The sequence below is a fragment of the Urocitellus parryii genome, chromosome 6 (genome assembly GCF_045843805.1).
Source record: "Urocitellus parryii isolate mUroPar1 chromosome 6, mUroPar1.hap1, whole genome shotgun sequence".
NCBI lineage: Eukaryota > Metazoa > Chordata > Mammalia > Rodentia > Sciuridae > Urocitellus > Urocitellus parryii.
The window spans coordinates 120,109,214-120,130,974 of NC_135536.1; the positions used below are offsets into that span (position 1 = coordinate 120,109,214).

The following is a 21,761-nucleotide window of genomic DNA, read 5'->3' on the forward strand; positions in this document are numbered from 1 at the left end:
AGGAGGCCTGGGCCAGCTCACAAACAGCTGTGAGCCACACTTGAGCTCTCTGGCTGAAATAGGAGTCCTTAAAAAATAAGTTCCTACCTGCTGCACATAAAGAAAACATGATGATCATAAACACAAAACCAATGTGGGCCTTTACACAGGGAAGATGAGGCTGAGCCTCCTGGGAGGATGATATGGGGGAGGGTCAATGGGAAGCCTACACCACCCAGCCCCGTGCGGATCTGAGCCTTAGTGAGGCTATGATGGGGCTGAGGACAGATAATTTGGAAAGTAGAATGGCCAGGATTCAAGACTGCTCGTAGGGGATGAGGAGGGAGCCAATGGACGCCATGTACATTTGTGACCAGCCAGATGACCGTACCTGGCTGGGAACCCTGTGGGTAAGTTTGGACCCGCTGAGTTTGAGGTCTCTATAGGGTCCCTGAGTCAGGGACTTGGTATGGGAGTCACGAGTGAGGAAGGCAGAATGTTGAGGTCCACTGTGGCAGGTGGAGGGGAGGGGACTAGCCTGAGGTCACATAACCAGCAGGGCTTCCAGAGAGGAGCTGGCACTACCAGGGTGGGCTTGCACCAGACCAACCTGGCCCCCCGGGGGCCGCTCCACATGCTCCACCTGGGCTAACAGCCGAAGGAAAACCTCGCCAACTGGGAGTCTCAGTGCAGCTGGTTTTTATTATTAAAGCCAAGGTCGGAAAATGGCTGTGCCCCCTCCCCAGCCCCCCACCCTCCAGATCTGTCCGTCACATTGTGTGAAGGTGAAAACTAGATTTGTCTTGAAGAACTCAGAAATGCTCATGCCGGAATGAGGAATGAGGACAAATGAAATAGGCTCAGATGGTGGTCTGTGTCGCTCCACCCAGGATTCCTGGAAAAGACGGCTTGGGGTGGGGCTGCAGCCCCTGCTCACAGTGCTGTTCCCAAGGGTCCAGGGTGGGCATCAGGAACGAAGGCAACGGAAGAGGCTGAGCTGGCCCCCGTACTCTACCCTGCTGAAACTGGGCCACAGGCTGGTTTTTGTAAAAATGGTTAAAAAAACAAACAAACCATAAACAAAAACAAAACCCCAGCCATGAGCACCACCCTCCCCTGAGCAGGGCGTGAGGAGGCGCCAGCTCTGGGCTTTGAGGTCTGAGGCACGTGGCCTCCTGGTCTGGCGTCACCTCCCGGGAGGCAGGCAGCACCCTGAGGGAGGCCAGGCAGGATCCTGGGCCCCTGTGTGGCCTTCGGTGGCCTCCGGGTTCCCGAGAGAGCTTCAAGATGGCTGTCTCCCCTCCTCCCCCAGTGAACTTGCAGGCTCTAGGCCTCAGGGACCCTGTGCAACTTTTGCTCTTTGGATTCCAAAGATCTGAACTTCTCCTCCAGCACGGCGGCGGTGGGCTGGAAGTGGATGACAGGCTTGATCTGAAAGACAGTGAAGCCCTCCTGGTTCTTCTGGTTGAACAGACTTACCCTGTGCTCCAGCTCAGGGCTGGCGTGGGCCGAGCCGGCTGGGCTGGGCCGGGCCAGGGGGGCTGGGTCCAAGGCCCTCTGGGACGGGCAGGGGTCCTCTGACAGGGAGGACAGCAGGTCCCGCACCGTGGCCTCTGCCATCTGCGGCTGGGGTGGGGGCGGCAGTGGCAGGGAAGAGGGGCCGGGCTCAGAGGATGGCTCTTCTCGGGCGGTGCTGCAGTCTGTGGAGGAGCCCAGGGTCTGGCTGCTGTCACTCTGGGCCCAGGTGATGGAGCTGTGGGTGGCACCCTCCGAGGTGGCACTGGCGCAGGTGCCGTTGCCACCGAGCTTCAGGGGCACATCAACTGAGAAGAGGTCTGAGGAGATGTTGGGCTGGTGGATGTCGATGGCCGCCGTGGTGACCACACACACAGCTGGTTCTGGGACCCCACTGTCTGCAAGGAAGGAGGCGATGTCGGTCACACCTCGCCTTTGGCCATGCCCCGCCCAGCCCTGGTGTGAGCGGGGCTAGCAGTGGGGTTGGTGGGGTGGGCAGTGAGTGTGGGCAGCCTATGGGAGGCAGCCTGCAAGGAGGGAGGCCTCAGGGGAGCCCCCGTTCCTGGTCATTCTTCACTGCCGCTCATCTTGTTGAATTCAGGTGCAGATATGGGACATATTTTGATGTCATCTATGAGAAGTGACTTGTGGCACTTCTGAGTGAAAGTTTTATGAGCCAGTATCCTAGAGTCAATGGTGGCTGCTCTGTCTGTCGGGTACTGGGCAAAATGACATGGGAGCAGAGCCCGAGGCTACTTGCCTTGGGCCACTGGTGCTTTATTTAAGCCACCCAGGGGCAGGGGCATTTGTTACACTAACCTAACCCAGTCCATCTTAACTCAGAGGGCACCACGTGCCCAGACAAGGGGCATGGACTTCTCAGTCTGCGGAGTCACTAGATGTTTTTGAGACCAGCGTGGGGGGTGGGGAGTGGCCCGATCAGCACTGGTCTGCAGAAGATTGATTGGCCTGTCAGGAAGCATGGCAGGGGCAGGGGACACTCCTCAGTTCTGCTCTGGGTGACACATATCAGGGGCTGACTGCAGTGGGGGTAGGGAGGGAAGATGGGGAGAGGGGTCTAGACTAGAGACTGATGGTCTTTGAAACCAGCAGTTTGGATGAGGCTTGGAGAAGAGGAAAGAGGTCTTTAGGAGCCAAATGATAGAAAAGAAAAAATTCAAATACATCATACATTGTGCAACTTAATATTCTGTCTCTACAATGGACATGCAAGGATTTAGGGGCTATGAATTCCAAACTTGGGGTTTAAGGTGTTGGCAAAAAGGAAACAAGATGCCAAAGGACAAGGCATTGTTTTAATACCTTGTCCAATCTTTCCCGTAAGTAAAACCCACTAGGCTTCCCTGAGACTTTATGGTAAGAAGGAAACAATCTGTTGCCCCTCGGCCCAGGCACGTGGCCTGAGCTCCCCTCCACCTGGCTCACCTGAGGGGGGTTTCAGGATGGGGGGAGCCCATCTGGATCTCACCCCCCTTTCATTGCAAGGCTCCACTGCAGCTTTCATGGGTCAGTGATCACAAAACACCCCACTCTAGCACCCGCAGGCTCAGCCCGTGGCCACCCCAGCTCTGGCCCTGGAGTCGCTGCCATCTCTGAAGCAGGACTGAGTTGTGCCGGCCCTCAGGTGTGGGGGTGAGGGGGTCGCAGGGACCTGGGGCTGCACAGTGGTTCATGCAGAACAGCTCCATCCCAGACTCACCGCTGCTGGGCCCGTTGTAGTACTGACTGATGTAGCTGTTCATGTCATCCTTCACAGCGGCTTCTGTGGAGTGGGAACAGAGAAGAGTGCTTGGGGTGGCTTTCAGAGTCCAAGAGACAAGGACTGTGGCAAGTTCATGCTTCACCCTGACCTCCTGTCTGTACACCTATGGCCACGAGAAGAGGCACCTGTCTCTCAGAAGCCCTGCCTATGTGGGATGGAAGCCTCCTTGTTCTGCACAGAGCCATGTCTCAGAGTCCCAGGGTTGGGCTGTACCAGGAACCAGGGGACCCAGGTTCTGATGCATTATGTACCTTGACACCTGACCTGGACAGACCTTTTCTCTCCCTGTCCCCCATCTCTGAGATGAGTGGTGTGGAAATAATTCCTCAGGACTTTTCCTGTCTAGATGCCCTCAGTGTCTAAATCCGCCTGAAGTTCTCAGGGTCACCAGAACTGCTGGCCTCAATGCAGGAGACCCAAGATGCTGTTAGCAGGAACACACAGCCAGCCACAGGACTGAGTATCCCTGACGACAGTCCCCCTGGGCTCAGTCCATCTGAGGCCTCTAGTCTTCCATGCCATTAACCCTGGGGGACAGTGCTGGGGATCCCTACTCAGTTCCTACTCTGTGTATTATTGTTGAGAAGGCTATTTAGTGGTTGAAGGCTAAATGGGTCAAGGGAGATGACATGAAACAGGGTCTTAAAAAAAACATCAGTTCATTGTCCTGAAAGGAGTGAGGAGAGAAGGTAGGTGATTCCCAGAGTGACCTGAGAGCAGGAGGAAACAATGGGTCATGGGAGACCCCAAGGCCATCCTGAGGAGCTTGGTCTGACCCAGTGAGGAGCCCCAGGAAGGTTTGAACATGGCCAGGTGGGATTTGGAGGGGTAACTCCTAAGGTCGTAGGACAGTGTCTAGAAGGGGACAGCCTTCAGGCAGGGAACAAGAGGTGCAACGCCCCAGGGGGGTGACAAGCTCTGAGGGTGGGCAGTGCCTCATGGGACAGGCAGGGACGGAGTCGAGTGATAACAAGAGAATCCTGGCAGGGGATAGAGAGTGATGGGATAGGACCTCAGCTCAGACAGGCAACCTGTCAGTCTGGGATTGCTCACTCCACACCCCAGCTCCACCATGAGTCTCTGAGCCTCGGTCTCTTGCCTATAAAATGGGGATGGCGACACCTAGTTTCCTGAGTTGTTATGGAGATAAAAGGAGCTAACCCTGAGTCAGATTTCTAGAGTGGGGCCAAGCCTTGCTCCTCCAGGCAGCCCAGAGCCCAAGACCACACCCTCGGGGCTTCTCGGAGGAATGGAGCTCTGCAGACGTGATGCTCCTGAGGCCGCCCTCCCGGGCCACACCTGAGTTAGCTGCAGAAGCCCATCTGCCCTCACACAGGGAGGCCCAGTGACAGCACAAGCAGAGGCCTGGCTCTTAAAAGCTTTTTTGGCCTCTTTTTATCTTCAGTGCCTGCGGTCAGAGGTGTGTCTACAGTAATGCAGGAGCTGAGGGTGTGGCCGGGGCTGGCTCCAGGCCCCCTCCAGCATTAGCTAGCAATAAGGTTTGCTGTAAATGCTGTCTGGCCCTGCTGGCCACCCTGGGAAGCTGGAGGTGGCAGGCATGGCGGCTGTCATTCAAGCAGTAGAGGTAAAGGACCACCAGGCCCACGGGCCAGGCAGGAGGACCTCACTCTAGCTGTGTCCTGGTGCTGCCAGGTCACATTCCCTCTCCAGGCCTTAGTTTCTTCATCTGCACCTCGAAGGTGCTGGGGAGGCGCCTACAGATTATGATGTGACCATGTCAGATGGCTCTGAAGCTCTAAGAGGTGACACAGCAGAGGGGGAAGGGGCCGGAGGCATCTGGGCCATCCCCTTGACCCCCAGTGCAGGATCACCTCAGAGCCCTCTGCCAGGTGTTATTGAGGCCAGGAGTCCTGCCTCCAGGGAACATAGTTGGAGCCCCTGGGCATCCACTCCAATCTCCATTTCATCAGGAAGAGCCTACTATGTGCAAAGCTTGAAGAGCCTGCTTCTGCCTTCCCCACTGGTACCAAGGAGAAGCCTGAGGCTACTCACAGTCTAGACAAAACACCTTCCAGCTCTTACAGGCCCCTCAGGCCCATCCTGAGCAGTGTCCTCTGCGGGTAGCCCCTGCCCAGCTCTGGCCCTCCCTACTTTCCAGCCTTTCCACACTGAATGCTTCACTGTGGGTTCCAGATGGGTACCGAGGCGGGGAGGAGGCAGGCAGGGAGCCCCAGTCCTGATCAGTGCCGCACAGACTCATTTTGACCCTTAGCAGGGCCCTGCATGATGGGGACTATTGAACAGACTGGTCTGGCGCCATCATCCCCCCAACATCTTCTGTGTGTTGAGCAACCGCCCTCTCTACTGACTCACACGGAGCTTGGCTAGCATGGACGCCCAGGTCTCCTCTGAGGAGTGGGAGCCAGGCCAGGCCTCACCGCCCCACCAGGGCTTTGCATCCACCATCCCAGGTAAAGGTGGGCAAAGGTGGGCGTGTCCGTCTCAGCACTGAGGTGCAGCTTGCTGGAAGCATTCTGAGTGTGGGTTCAGCCTGCTGAGGTCTCTGACCCCTCTCCCATACATATTTGAGGATGCTCACATCTTAATCCAAGTAAAGATAACCTGAGCCTGGTGACCTCCAGACCAGACCTTTTTTTAAAAAAAAAAATTTTAAAAATTGTAGATGGGCACAATACCTTTATTTATTTATTTATTTATTTGGTGCTAAGGATCAAACCCAGTGCCTCACACGTGCTAGGCAAGGGCTCAACCACTGAGCCCCAGCCCCCAGACCTCTCTTTTGAGCTTAGACTGGTCTGCCTGGTCCCCAGGCAACTTCTCCTGAATGGCCTCCAGCTGCCTCTAACTCAACAAGTCCAAAATTGAACACAGCTTCTCCCTCCCCTCCAGCATCCTTCGCCTTGGTGACTTAGTTCCTCTGCCCACCTGCGGTGGGACCCTGGTCACTTCTCTGTGCCTCCTTTCTTTCTTTACCAACGACCCTGACTCCCACTAAGTTGTGGCCAGTCAAGGGACCCCTGAGCCCTCTGCTGCAGCCCTGTGTCCAGCCTTAAGTGAGACCTCACATTTTCCCCTTTGGGCTCTTGCCCTACGTGGGTTTGATGAATGGGATCACTCACTCAATACAGGTGTCTGACAAAGAGCCTGGGCCCCAGGTGGCCACAGAAACTCTGTCCAGTATGCACTTTCTCTCCCGCCCTCACTCCCTCTGATCCAGACCTGAGTCACAGTCTGGGAGGGGGCCTGTCCAGACATCCCCGGGAGTGCTGACACGGGCCTCATCTGCCCTCTGCTTCACACTGGCCCCCAGATTCTCACCTCCCAGAACTGACTCCTTGGGCTGGGGTCCTGTCTGCGCCCGCACAGGGATCTCAGGAGTCACACTTTACTCAGATTCCCTGTCACTCAGTCTGGGGTTTGGCATATGGCAGCTGCTGATGGTGGCCTGGACAGAAGGACAGCTGTGGCTGAGTCAGAGGTCTGTAAGACTCCCTAACCTCCCTGGCCCCACTCCAAGATGCCACAGGGCCACTGTGGGATGCTGTCTGCACTGGTCAGCCTGCAGCCTCACCCTTCCCACACTTTCTACCCACAGGTTCTGGGTGTCTGGCAGCCAGGGAGACAGAACGGGAGGGGAGGCAGGTGCAGCCAGCCTCACAGAGCTGCCCTCTTCCACCTAAGCCCCTGCCGCAGGGTTTGTTTGGATCCAACGAAACAGCCTGGGCACCAGCTCCAGCTCTGCAGGCACTTGCTCTGTGGCCTTAGGCAAATCCCTAGGACCAGCTTCCTCACTCATAAAATGGGAATAGCAAATACTTAGCTGCAGGTGCCCTGTAAAGATCCCAAGATGACAGTGGATCCAGAAGCTGAGGCAGGAGGATCACCAGTTCAAAGCCAGCCTCAGCAACTCATTGAGACCCTAAGCAACTTAGCGAGACCCTGTCTCAAAATAAAATACTGAAAAAGGGGCTGGGGATATGGCTCAGTGGTTAAGCGCCCTGAGTTCAAAAAACCCAAAACAAAAACCCGAGATGATGCATGTCTAGCGGCCACAGTGCTTACCGTTGGCCCAAAGTCTCTGGTGGCTTCTGTGGCTGCTGCTCTCTGCCTCCTGGCGCCTTTCTTCTGGGGTGTGAGCACTTTCAAACCCACCTGACTAATCCTCCGAAAGCCCTTGGAGTGTGAGGCGCCAACACTCATGACGTGGGTTTTACTCCTTCAGCAGCCCCAACCTACTATTGAGGCAGAGAGGGCTGGTGAGTCAGCTGGACCAGGTTTCTGGAGGCGACAGAACCAGTCGTGCCTCACGTGCTCTGTGTGACAGAGTGGCAGGAGGTACCTGAGCTCACATCCTCTGAACACCCATGCTCCCAAGACCCAGGGGAAGCCCTGATTCCTGGTTTGGGGTTCTGAGTTTGCTGGCGTGGCAGCCCTCACTGAAGGGGACACTACACACTGAACACCTACTGTATACCAAGCATGAAAGCTAAGCACAGGATGGAATGCCCAACCCTCCTCAGCTAAAAGACGCTGCTGCTGTCCTCATTCTGGGAAGGTTGGGGCTCAGAGGCAGGACCAGCCACAAAATTTATAGGCCTCTCATTCAAAAAGTATTAAGAATTTCAAGAGGGCGATAGTAGAGCATCAAACCAAGCTCAGGTCCCTGTGGGATCATGCAGATCACGACCATGAAGCCGACCCAGCTCAGAGGTCAAAGAACTTGTTCAAGGCCAAGTTGAGACTCAGCCTGGACCTGAGTCCTGAACCATGTCCATAATTGCTTCAAATGCTACTCTGTGAGGCTCTCTCAGCTCCAGTGCTACAGATCTGGGGCTCCCTGGGACCCCAGTGCCCCCACCAGGCATACACACTTGGGGGCCAATAGAGGCACTTAGGAGTACACAGGTTCTGTCCTCTCCACAGGTAAACCCTGGAGCCAGCTCAGCTCCCTGCCCACTGCTCTTGTGGGGGGGAGGTGCAGCCAGGGCTGGCCCGAGGCAACTCCGTGGCCGTTTCCCTGGACGCTGGCGCAGTGTGGGGGGAGACGCCAAGGTCCGCTCGCTGTGATATACGGTGAAATCCGTGGCACTCCTACCAGGGGCTGTAATTCATAAGTTATGGGCGAGCTTCAAGACTAATAAATTTGGGAGAGAAGTATTAATGACTACACAGGGGCACTGTGAACTTGGCAGGCCCCAAAGCCTGGAACTTTGCAGCCCAGGTTTTAAAAATGATTTGTGCTACAGCAAGTCTAAACAGAAGCCCGTCCGCGTTGTCTGACTGTGACCTGCTGGCAATTGTTGAGACTGCAGAAGCCACTTCCTCCTTTCCAGGCTGAAGCTGCTGCTGGGGCCGGCACCCCCACCCTCCCGGGGAGTGACAGCCTCACAGGGGAGGCGCTGGCCCCCTCCCAAGGTTCCTGTGACTCATCGCTCATGTCTGCAGGTTAATGTCCAGATCCTGTGTCCTATTGTGAATGCAGCAGGTCTCAGAGCCCTACTGGCCTGAAGGTCATGGAAGGCAACAAACGCTGCCCTTTCTTCATCTCCAGAGTGGCCCAGAATGCCCCCAGTTTGTCCAACCATAATTTCTAATGACCTGAAAATCCCTCCCTGAACACAGCTCCTGGTCAGAGAGAGCTCAGCTAGGGGATGCCCTGGGCCACGCAAGGCTGTGAATCCTTCATGCCTCCCATCCACCCCCACGTTCTGTCCTCAGCTTTAGAGGCACTGGCTGTGCTATTGAGGGCTCTGGGAATTGGCTGTGAAGTGGTAGATGAGGAATGCATTATGTGGCTGAATAGTTGGGCATGCGCAGGGCAGGTGAGCACCTGTGGAGCAGGAGGTGCCCAGGTGATGTTGCATAGGAGGTACCAGGCAGCCGAGGTGGGGTTCCAGGGCTGGGCAGGAGGGACATTTGCAATTGTTCCCAGGGGTCCAGGTTGGGTCCCTGTACAGGAAGCCTGAGCCTGCCTTATTTGGAATTCTCCCCCAGTGCTTAGGAGGGTGAGAGGTGAGTGCAGACCCCATGACACCTGGCTAATGACATGCACCCAAAAAAGTTGACCCTTGAGCCTGCCTCTGCCTCCCTCTTCCTCCTGGAAGTTGCCACTATGTGGGCTGCTGACAGGAGGAGCAGGATGGACAGTGACTCAGAGCTTTGTTGCACTGCTAGAATGTGTGGTGGGATTTGAAAGACTTGGTGTGTTTGGACCCAACTGTGGCTTCCAGTGTCCAGCATCTGCAGGCCACTGGCTAAGGGACAACAATCCCACTCTCATCTTCAGAGCCAAGCGCTCTGATGAGAGAGATGATAAGAGGCACTGGGGAGGGCGGAAGTGTTCAGACCTGCCTCAGGGAACTGGGCAGGCCCAAGCCCCGTGAGCCTCAGCGGTGAGGCTTCAGCAGGGACAGCAGCACAGCAGCCTCTCACTACACCAGGGAGGAAAATCCAGGATGGGTCTCATGACTGCAGATCAGCCCCTCCTTTTCTGTGGAAGCCAGACCAAGGGGTCAAAAGTTGTTGCTCTTTTCCAGAAGAACTTTCAGAAAGTTCTTCCCTTCCTTAGGAAGAGAGCAGGGGGAAGTGGCACACGGCTGAGGAAGGGGGATGACAAGTTTGAGGCTACCCTCTGCAGCTTAGCAAGGCCCTAAGCAACTTAGTGAGATACTGGCTCAAAAAATCAAAAGGACTGGGGACGTAACTCAGTGGTAGAGTGCCCCTGGGTTCAGTGCCCAGTACCGAAAAGAAAAAGATGGTGGTTTCCACAAGCCTCAGCTTGGGGAGTCAAGAGTTGGGAGTTTGGGGTCTCTGGGTGTGGACTGTGTGGCAGCCACTGAGCACCAAGAAAGCTGAGCTGCAGGGACCCAGAGGGGATGAAGCCAGAGCCCTGCCTGGTTCAGTTATAGACAGGTAGACTCCATTCAGTCTATTTGAAGAGCTGCTGAGGCTCAGGCCTGGAGGAGCCCTGGAGACACAGGAGCCAGACAGACAGACAAACAGGGCAGTCCTGCATGGGGCCTAGGAGGAGTTGATGTGAGATCCCGAGGGCTGGGTGTGGTGATCCAGGAGCACACAGAGTTGGGTTCCAAGGATGAGAAGTTTGGCACGGTCCAGGCCATCCACTGAACAGTGTGTGGAAAGGCTCAGAACACTGACAGAGGCTCCTGGGTGAAAGCCAAGATGGGGCGAAGGAGGTGAGGTTGGGGATCAGCAGGGGTCTCCTGCCACCTGTTAGGGGATGAACTACTGTGTTCCTCCCAAATTCATGATGTTGAAGTCTTCAACTCTAGTGCTGGAAGGTGATCTTATTTGAAATCAAGGTGGCTGCATGTGTAATTAGTCAATAGGAGATCATACTGGAGTAGGTAGCCCCCATCCAACATGAATGGGGCCTTTATAAAAAGAGGAAATTTGGACACAGACACAAGGGAGAACGCCATGTGCAGACAGAGATTGGGTGATGCTCCTACAAGCCAAGAAGGGCCAAGGAGTGCCAGCCACCACCAGAAGCTCAGGAATCACCTAGGAACCGGCTCTCTGTTGCAGCACTGAGAGGAACCAACCCTGCCAACCCCTGTTCTCAGACTTCTAGTTTCCAGGACCATGAAACAACTCTCTGCTATTAAGACACCTAGTTGATGACATTTTGTTATAGGGGTTCCAGAAAACCAATATACCACCCTAAAGGACTTGGGTGTTTTCCTGAGGGGCCCAGGGAACCAGTCAAGGGTGTCAAGGCATGAAGTATTTAGGGAAAATGGCTGTACAGTGAGGAGAAGGGACTGCAGAAGGCACCTAGGGGACAAAGCTGAGATCTGGAAGCCTTGCAAGGTCCAGAAATGGTGAGGACTGAGTAGTGAAGATGAAGAAGGGAACATTTCAAGGTATATGTAGGAAGTAAACCCAGCAGGTACTGGTGATGGGCTGTGAATCCCATCTCCCGGGCCCTGGAGTGAAGGCAGGACTTGACAAGCTATGGCGGAACACAGATGAGTGTCCAGTTCAGCAGGGGAATATGAACAGCCAGTTGCTCGCAGGTGGGCTGCAGGGACAGGGGCTCCGCAGAGTTATGTGTGGAGAGCGTGAAGCCTGGGTCTGCTGGGAGCTCAGGCCAGGGAGTCAGCACAAGGCTCAGGAGCCTTTGGACTTCATCTGGGAGTCTGGGGTCCAGAACAAAAAAGCAGGAATGGTCCCTCATTACTGCCCAGGCCTTGGAGCTCCCAACAACTGCCTCAGTTCTGGATGTTACTCTGGAGAGCCCAGGGCAGGGAGAGTGAGCAAGAACCTGGAGAGTCTGTGCCCTGAGGACTGGCTGTGAGGATGCAGGTGACCATCCCCGGAGGGGAAAATAGTCTGTGAAAGGATGTCGCACCTGGGAGGGCACCTCTCTGTGCATAAAAACCACATCCACGAGGGGAAGGCAGGTGGGGGGCAGGCCTCAGCTCTGTCTCAGGAAGCAAGTCTTAGAGCCATTTAAAGGAGGGTGGGCTGCTCAGGGAGGTGCTAAGTACCTCTTAGAGAAGGGCGAGCTGGGGCCTCATGGCCTCTTGGGGGAGTTAGAGATGGGCTTCTCTAACTAGTTTCAGCAGTTCCTTCTGGCCCCCAAATTCTGTGGTTCTAAGATCTGAAAATTTATCAGAACATCACATGGCAAGCTCATTCCCCACACCCGTTCTCAGCAGCACCAGCCGGCAGAGCTTCCTCCCAGCCACCAGTTCCTCATACTTTCTGTGAGGCGGACAGAGCTGGAGCTGAGTCCACTTCATGGAAGGAGCACTGAAGCCTCAAGTCATGGGACTGGGGAGTGGCAGAGCCCATCCACAATCTGCTCATTGCTCCAGCAAGGGGACATGGCATGCCAAGGTGAAGTCACCACCAGACACTGCATCAAACTGGGGTTTTGGGTTCTGCAATCCAAGTTCCAAACCCAGTTCTACCATTTCCTGGATACAAGGCCCTGAGTACATCTTTCAACCACCCCATGAGGAAGGCTCATTTTGTTCCCATTCGACAGCTGGCCAAACCAAGGTGCATAAAGGTTAAATCCCTGCCCAACGCCAAAGCTGGCTGACAGAAAACCTGGGATTTGGATCTAGAAACATCTCATTTCTCTACAATGCCCTGCCCTGGATTGTGGCCCCGGTTCCCATTTCCACCCACATTGTGGCCATAAATTTGCTACTATCTGCAAAGCTTAGGTGCTGGGCTGTTCTGGCCCCAGGACTGGACTTCTTAGCTGGGCCCTGGTAGGTGGCAGTACAATAGGAAAGTCCCAGGCATCCTGGCTCCACTTTCTTCGTGAGGTGTCTTTGGATGGCTTCCCTGTGTCTCCATCTCTTCCTCCGTAAAACAGGAAAGTCATGCCTCCCCTGTCACTTGCAGTGTGAGCCCCAACAAGCCTCAAAGAGCGGCCTGCACTGCTGGAGTACGCATCCAGTACAAGTCTCTAAGATCATGTTCTAATTTGGATCAGAGTCACTTGACTAAATGCTCTGTCCTAGACTTGGAAAGGTACTCTTGAGGGCACTGACCTGGCGGTGCCTCCCAACCATAGGCAGAGGAGGGGGCGGAGTCCTGCAAGGAGCTCCACTGAGCCCCAGCATCTATGCAGAATGGGGGGCAGGGCCGGGTGGGAGCGAGGCAGGAAATGCCCTGAGACTCTGGAGACCCGGAACTCACCTTGCGAGGGCCGCAGCTCCTCCACGACGCTCTCCGCGGCTGTCTCCTCGTCCCACGTGCCGGCCTCCACCACCTTGTAGCGACTGCGGGGCTGGCTGAGCACGTGCGGAGCCTGCAGCGCAGCCTCCCGCTCCGCCGCCAGATCCAGGTCCTGCTGCGCCAGGTGTGCCCGCAGTTGCCGAATCTCAAACTGCAAGAGGCAGAAGGGCTGGGCTGGGTGTGCCTGCAGAGGCAGGGGAGGAACAGGGACCTGTACTCTGACACTTTTCTCCTGAATGGGGGACATAGGCGGGAGGAGAGGGCTGAGCATCCAAAGGCCGAATGCTGTGTGCTCCGAAGAAATATCCCAATAATGAGAATTTCTTTTGTTTATGGAGCCTTTTCCAGGTAGTAAGGTGTGATCCTGTGTCTCAGATACAGCATCGCGGGACCCCACTGTGAGGCCATGAGAAGAAACAAAACCGTGGTTTGTGGGAAGACCCCTCGATGGGGAGTCAGGAAACTTGGGTTTCAATCTGGTGCTGGCTGCTTGCCCAGATGTACCACTCCCAGGGGTGCTTGACAAAATGAGAACCTTGGCCAGGTGCCTTGTACTGACAGGAGACTCAGGGAGACCCAGGGCCCGTGCAACCAGCCCATCTTGGTATCACATGCCTGCTTGTCCATCCACTGGCTTCCCTTCCAGAAACATCATTTCCCTCTCCCATGAGGTGTTGGGGAGGATCCTCAGGCAGACAGGATTGGGCAGTGGTCCCTAGCCCTGTGGATATGGCCTTAGTAATTTCCTTCACCTTCCCCAGTCTTGGTTTCCTTGTGTGTAAATGGAGTCTTCACCTGAGGACTTTAGCTGCTTCCTAAGGGTTTTGTAGAAAAAAAACTACACATTTTAATTTTGATTTCTTTCTTTATTTTTTGCTGGGAAGAGCTTCTTAGAAAGGTTTCCAGATGCCTCTTGGGTTTGTGGCTGGGATGGCTGCTTACACTCCCAGCCTTCCCAGGACTTCTGGGTGGAGGTGGGCTGACACTGAAGAGCCTTCACTGCCACCTAGTGTCCTGGGCTCCCATTGCGTTGCCTCTGTGCAGTGAGAATGGGCAGGAGGGAGGGGACTAGCAGAGTCCGGGGTGAGGTTCCTTCCCTAGAAGGTTCTCTAATTGCCACTCATGCCCAAAAGCATATCTCAAGCTCTGAACTACCACCCACAACCCCACCGGACTCTGGAAAATCAGATTCATACCTTCAGCTACCTAGTGGCAGCACCATGTAGCAGTTCACAGGAGTTGCAAACTCAACCTGGCCAAAATAGGACTCCACTTTCCCCCCAAACTTGCTCCTTGGGTGTTCTAATCTCTTGTTAGTTGGAGTCAGTGTCCGGTCTGCTCCCCAAACCCAGCTCCACCTCCAAATGCTATGCCAAGCTGCCCACTTCCCACCTCTCCTGCCAGCTGTCACCTGGCCAGCTACAGCTTCTGCATCCCTCAACTGCCATCTGCAACAGGAGCCACAGGGATCCTGGCAGACCTAAACCACCTCATGACACCTGTCCATAGGTGTCGATGGTTTACCACCTCACTCAGGAGAAAACCCAATCTCCTCACCCTTGGTTCACAAATCGGGTGCATCATCTGGCTCTCCCCACCTGACCAACTGCATCTCACCTGATCTTCCCTTTCTCCACCCCCACCACACAACCTTCTCATTGTTCCATGTGGACACCAAGCACAGGTGGTCTCAGGCCTCTTCCCCAGCTGCTCCCCTAACCCAGATCACCTGGCCAACTCAGAAAGTCCTTAGAGGACTTTCCCTGACTCTCATACCACATCCACCAAGGCACTCAGTCACATCAACCTATGTGATTCTCTACATTTCACTTACCACATTCTGATGATTTTGTATATTTACTTATTTATTTTAATATCTTTATTCCATTCATTCATTTTTTTTGTGGTGCTGAGGATCAAACCCAGGGCCCCACACATGCTAGGTGAGTGCTCTATGGCTTGAGCCACAACCCCAGCTTAATTACTTTTATTTTTATGAAAGTAGAATATACACATAACTAAGCATTTACCAACCCTATGGTGGCCAGGCAACAAACCAGCATTGGACAACTTCCCAGTGTCAGTGTCTGTGTGTTTTGGTCTTTGGGACCACTCAGGCTTTCCAGAATTCTCCAGCCTCCTGCCTGGGGATATTCTTCTGTTTGCCTCTGGGCTGGGAGCAGGGCAGGGAAGCAGGCAGAAGGTCACTACTCTAGGGGAAGGAGGCTCAGCCCTGCACCTCTCCCACTGCCTGTGTGTAGAGCCTCCTGGTTCAGTTTCTCCAGAGGGCAAACCTCCTGACTCTTGCAGGGTGGGGCATAGTCTCCTGGTCCTTTAGGGTTCATAGGGATTTTTAAAACTGTGAAGAGTTTTAGCCAACCCCCTTCCTGGTGTCGATTCACACCACATCGCCTTCCTCCTAGAGCCTCAGGGTTTTACGGGGAGAATTATTCCTTTCTCCTCACCACCCTTCTTTGTAGGCACGTTACTTATAAATTCTCCATTTTGCTAGATCAGTTACACTTTCTCATCTATTCTCTACCTTCCTAAATCCCCTGAAATCTCTCTCCTTTTTCTCCTGGTGGACAAAACTTAAAGAGACAGTTTACTTCTTATGCCTTTTCCACTTTCACTATCATTTTAGTGAAATGATAGTGCAAAAAGAAAAACAGAAAGAAAAAAAAACACAGACAATTATGTGTGGCTCCTCCACATTTTCTGTAAGATCTGTTTACCTCTCTTTCACTTTCAGTGGTGTGCTGATAAGAAAAAGAAGAAGAAAGCCTGATTCACTGTGTATGATAATTTTATAATGTAAATACTCTTGCCATGACAAATTTCAAGTCACTGATATGATGTCATAGGGAATATGGAAGAAATGCACACAAGCAAGGGACAACTCCCCCACCAATGACACCCTTCACCCCCCCACCCATGGAGTATAATCTCCAAAACAGCAGGGACCTTGCCTGTGTTGTTGCTTGGTACACAGGAAGCACTGGGTAGATTGGTAAATGAAAGAAAGAATGAATGAATAAAACTAATTAGTTCGGTTCTGTGATTTCAGACTGAGCCTAACCCCAGTCACAGCCTGAACACCAATGCTAGCCCAAAGCAGAGACAAAGACTGTGCCCTGACCCTGGCCATGCACTGAGCCCTGATCGTAGTCCCATTCTGAGCCTTCACTTGGATCAGAAACGGAGGCAAATCCTGGTCATAGATTTAGCTCTAACTTTGGTCTCAGACTGGGCTCAGACTCTAGACCTCAACACCCAGCATGCAAATGGAGCTGAAAGTCTCAGAGAGAGTTGGTCTTGGAGTGGTCTTTTGTGCAGGGGGCAAGGGTGTGAGCCACCTCTCTGGCAGCAAGATCTTTTAGAGGTCATGGAAGGTCCATGAGGTAACCCTGCTGAGCTCTGCTAGGGCCGGGAGCCCCTCCTTCTTAGACAGATCTGAACTTCCCATGGGCACACCCAGCCTGCTTTCTCCAAGGCCACACAACTGGGCCTACAGGCCCTGCTAATGGCTTCCTAGGCCACTCTGAAGGGATGCATTATTGATGGCTTGTAATTGATATGGAGCTGCCCTAGAGAGTCCCCCTGGAATTCAGGCCAGACAGCTGGAGGCCAGGGCTTGCCCAGCCCCAAGCCCACATGTGCATACACTAGCACACACACAGAAACAAGTTTTAAACAAAAGATGTGAACTCCAAGTGTGCAGTAGTTCTCCCATTCATTCATTCACTAAGAGGTCAGGGGAAACCTTGTGCACACCATGTTAGAATTGTTATATATTTTGCAATGAAAATTCCTGTCCCAGCTTGAAGATGGATGGCTCCAGCAAGATAGGGGTGAATGTGAAATCTGCTATACAACAGGGAACAAGTCCCCTATGAGAGTCACAAGAGCTGACCCTGGGGTGGTACTTATGACAGAGGAAACATGATATGTACAAGAGACAGATGATCAGCTGGTGGCAGTGGGGGTGGGGGTTGGCAGGTGCCACTGGGCAGAGTGTGTAGCCATGGAGAGATGATTTAAGGATTTCCATCTTTATTTAAAGAACAAGAAACCACTGGAATCTTTCACACAGAAGGGTGGAGCAGGGGGAGTGTTGGTGCAGTGACCCAAAGGAGCAGTTTGAAAGGAATACACAGAGGGGGATGGGTCGGATGAGACCTGGGGGATATGGGGAAACACACTGGGGTTACTGCAGTGTCCGGGTCAGAGAGGACCACGTTTGGACTAGGTGGAAACAGTGGAGATGGAGAGAGAGGAGGAAGACAAGAGAACTATTTAGGAGGTGAGAATGTTAGCACAGGGCATGAACTGGGGTGGGGATGAGGGAGAGGGTACCTACTTGTGGTACAGATTTTTATAAGCTTCATATCCAGAGGGTGTGGGGTGAGAGCTGGATGCTCTCACCCTGAGAAAGAATGATCGACTCCTGAGAGGGAAACTGCAGATGACCAAATGGCTCTCAACCCTGAGATAGGCCAGCGGTCTCAGGATGTTCTAGGGAGACCCTCGAACCTGGCTCCTGACTCCCTCCATACTTAATGTGGCTGCAGGTGCTTCCCCAGCCAACCAAAGGGCGGTCAAAAGGTCCTAGGATGCCGGGGCCTCTTCAGTCAGATGGGCAAATTGAGGCCTGAAAGTGGGAAGGAGTCCCACGTGCTGGGGGAGAGGCTGAGGGAAAGGCTAGGACTACCTGGTGCCTCAGCAGCAAGCAGGAAGCAGAGCCCGGGCCTCTGGCTTCCAGGCCCTATGTCCTTGGGTCACAGGTCTTGTAGCCTCATCAGTGAGATGGAAGGGACTCAGCCAGGGTATAGGGCAGCTTGATGGAATCAGGCTCCAGGAAAGAGCAAGGACAAAAGCCAGGGCTGGAGGCAAAAGCCTGAGCTCTTGGCACATTAGCCCTCCTTCATTCTGACTTTGACTAAGTCCCTTTTCCTCTCTGGGCCTCAATTCACTGTGTGTCCAATAAGAGGAAAGACTAGCAGAGTTCTGAGTCTACAGTGAGCTCTGTCCTAGCTCTGGGACCTGAGCTGGGAGGGATGAAGTACAGGTGTTAGTTAATCCTGGCTGTTGCCTTTAGGGGCACCCCGCTCCCTGCTGAGATGTCCCACTCCTAGAGGACCTCCTCTTTAGAGAAAGATACATAATCCAGAACCTTTAAAATGCATCATCCACAATGCAGAGCATACAGTAAAAATTGCTGATCAGGCAAATCATCAGGGAAAAATGATCAACTACCAAGACAAAGAGACCCATGTAAATACTTGAGTTAACAGTTAAAGACTTCAAAGTAACTATGCTTAATATGTTAAAGAAAATAGCAGAATAGAGGGACAAAGTGAATCCAGCATTCCAGCAGAGAATTAGAATCTAAAAAGCAATAGAGTAAAACTTTGAGAACATTAATATATAGTAACTCGGGGCTGGGGTTGTGGCTCAGTGGTAGAGTGCTTTTCTAGCATGCACGAGGCACTAGGTTCGATCCTCAGCACCACTTAAATGTAAAATAAAGATATTGTGTTCACTTAAAACTAAAAAAAAATTAAAAACAATATATAGTAACTGAAATTAAGCACCTAGTTGCATGGGGTGACAGCAGTCTGGACATAGGAGAAGACAGGGTTTTTGAATTTGAAGGTAGGCTTATAAGAATGCCAAAACTTACAACCCAAAAGGAGAGGGGCAGGGGAGGGAATGAATGCAGGATGGATGGAGAAAGATGTGAGATGTGCTCAATTGACCTAACTTACAAAATTAGAGTCCCAGAAGGAGAAGAAGGAAATAATGGGAGGCACAAAATAAAAAAAATCACTGGGGCTAGGAGTGTAGCTCAGTGGTAGAGCATGTGCTTAGCATATGTGAGACCCTGGGTTGAATCCCCAGCACCAACAAAATCAAAAAAAGAAATCATGGCCAAAAAGTTTAATGAAAAACAACAACCACAAATATCCTAAGCAGGATAAAAACCCTCACACCCAGACGCCTTGAAGTCAACATGCTGAAAACAAAAAGGGAGAAACACCACAGCACTCCAGCTCCCCAGGGCTCAAATGGGCCTGGCCTCTGGGAGAAAAGGTGCACAGTGGCTTTGATGACGGAATGAAGCCAATCTTCCATTGGTAAACTGGACTGGCAGGAAAAAAAGACTATCCCCAGTCTTGGACAGAATTAAAGTGCAGTCACAGCTCCACTTAATGCACATCATTAGCAAAGCATTTCTAATCAGATAACCTGACCAGATCAGCTGAGATGCACAGGGAAGCCCGAAGCATGCATTACTGGAGTGGATGGGCCCCTTCCGTGGGCTGGGTTTTTAATGCATGCCCTGGCAGGGCCAGACCCACTGGGGCCCAGGGTGGCCACACCCAGCTCTTCTCTGCCTTTAATGCTGTGGTTGTGGAGTCCAATTGACACGGGCCTTGGCCTGATCAATGCACACTTTGGCCAGAAGCTCGACGGTATCTAATGCAATGTAATAATTTTGCTCCATCCTATTAGTGCTGTCTGCACAGGCTGTCCTGCCTTCAAACCCATCTGCTATTGGGATGGCATCCAATGTTTATTTCCATTAGTTTTGCCATTGTTGGTAACAATAAAAATCAGGAGACAGTTGCAAACTAATGATTTAGGAGCAGGGTGAAGCTGAAATTGACCTTGGCCCCTTTCCATCCACTGTGAAGATGACGGGTAGTTGGCCATAAATTTAAATTATGGCAAAAGGATAACATAAGTTATTCCTCTGATGGCTAATTTTATCAGCTAAATAGGCTTGTCATTAAAGCTATCGGCTGTTTTACAAATCACTTCCCATGTTAAAAAAAAAATTCACTTTCCACAGTAGAGATCTTGAATAATCCAGGTAACAAAGGCTATTGTATTAAGCTGGGGGATTTTGGCCTTTGCAGGAAAAGAAGGAACTCTCTGGAACAAGCCATTCTCAAGCCCCCTCCTCACAGTCAGGGTAGAACCCCTTGCCTGTTGTTTTCCTGCTATTTCTGTCCTGCAAAGCTCCTTCTCCCAATTATGGAACCATCTTCAAAGGTGAGCGGTTTGTGCAGATCTGTGGACATTCTCTCAGAGATGATGAGCACCAGGATCCAGGGCAAGGCCAGAAAGGGAGGTGGGCCCCAGTTTCTATTCTAACCCCCCTGCACCTACCACGTCTGCCCTGCATGTGATTATGGAAGGGAGTGGCCTGATATCACCTCCTTTCCCCGGCCTACCTCTAGCAGAAAGAGTCAAGATTACCACCATGGGTGCAGCTTAGTGATAGAGCATTGCCTGGGTTCAATACTCGGTGCTGAAAAAAACATTGTCTTTTGTTTCTTCAAGAAACAGGCCAGGGAGCTGAGCTGTCCACCAGACGCCTGCTGTATGGGAATGAGGAAAGGGGAGGGAGTCCTTGAGCCTGTTTCTTTGGTTTATGGGTTAGGTGACTTCTATAGGTGACTGTTTTCTCTTCTTGGGCACACAGACCATTTCTGTCAGCATCTGGTACTTTAGGTGGGGGACCATGTAACTGAGTCTTGCCAATGAAATAGGGGCAGAAGCAACATCACCACTTCCAGGCCTGGCCAATAAAAGCCTGTGGTGTCTCCTTGCTCATGCACTGGCTGACTTTGGAAGACCCAGTGGCCTTAGGGGAGCAAGGAGCCACAAGATGGAAGGAGCCTGGGGGCCAGAGTGACTGTAGAACAGAGGATCCTCCATGCCCCACACATTGCAACCAGCCCATGCCATGCTGTTAGTGACAAATGCACTCTTGTATTAGGCTGCTGAAATTTCTGGATTTGTTTAATGTGGCAACTAGTGGCACTCACCCTGACTAAAATGCCCCACATGGATGCCCTGCTTCCACTTAGGGAGATGAGGCTTCAAGGTCTGTTCCCAGCCCTTCCTTGACAAAGTGTACCTGGGCAACCTCTGAGCCTCAGTCTTTCCACCTGTACAGGGGTTTAGTAGGACCTAGCTTCCCAACCTCAACCATCAACATCAATGTGAACTCAAGTATGTGACAGCACATTTGTAAATGTTAATCATTATGCAAATCAAATCACTATTACCTGTACTCTTTCACTTTTACCAAGAGCCTCTATATCTAGTACTAGATTTAGTGGAACACTCACAGCATCCACATGATACAGCCTTGTTGCCTACATTTATCCAATGAAAAGCCTGAGTCTTGGGGACAGAGGGTTGAACTGAGCCCATCGGCTCCCTGTGTAAGTGAATTTTCTCCACCCTCCAGCTACCTACAGGTAACTCCTCTTTTAGGGACTGAGGTTTATATAAGTTATAGACCTGTCCTAAGGGGCTTGCAGGTTCCATTGGTCTCCTTGGAGGCTGGGTTCTAAGTCACCCTACACTGAAACCTCTGTTCCTCCCTCAGTATTTTGCTAACAGTCTCAGGCTGCCCAGGAAGGAAAAAGCAGAGAAGAGGGACTAACTCCCATAGTGAATCAGATTGGATCATATGATGTTGGACCAAAGGCTGTTGCAAGACCTAAAGGGCAGCCAGGCATGGTGGCACATGCCTGTAATCCCAGCAGCTTGGGAGGCTGAAGCAGGAGGATCATGAGTTCAAAGCCAGCCTCAGCAAAAGCGAGATACTAAGCAACTCAGTGAGACCCTGTCTCTAAATAAAATACAAAACAGGACTGGGGATGTGGCTCAGTGGTTGAAGTTCCCCTGAGTCTAATCTTTGGCACCAAAACAAAACAAAAAAAAAACCCTTAAAGGGCAAAGGGCAGGTAGAAGAGGGGTT

The 21,761-nt window shown here is 52.5% G+C and overlaps 1 protein-coding gene across 6 annotated transcripts in view; it reads right to left on the reverse strand.

Moving 5' to 3' along the window:
• Positions 1-733: 733 nt before the first annotated feature.
• The window catches only part of Tmem266 (transmembrane protein 266), a 111,910-nt gene continuing 90,882 nt past the window's right edge, over positions 734-21,761 (reverse strand). For all 6 annotated transcript variants that reach the window (XM_026400558.2, XM_077800242.1, XM_077800241.1 and 3 more), the window contains 3 exons: positions 12,941-13,130; positions 3,215-3,277; positions 734-1,892 (listed from right to left, as the gene is read on the reverse strand). In XM_026400558.2, the coding sequence (XP_026256343.2) occupies positions 1,306-1,892; positions 3,215-3,277; positions 12,941-13,130 (840 nt within the window). In that variant the 3' untranslated portion in view covers positions 734-1,305. The remainder of the gene's footprint in view (positions 1,893-3,214; positions 3,278-12,940; positions 13,131-21,761) is intronic.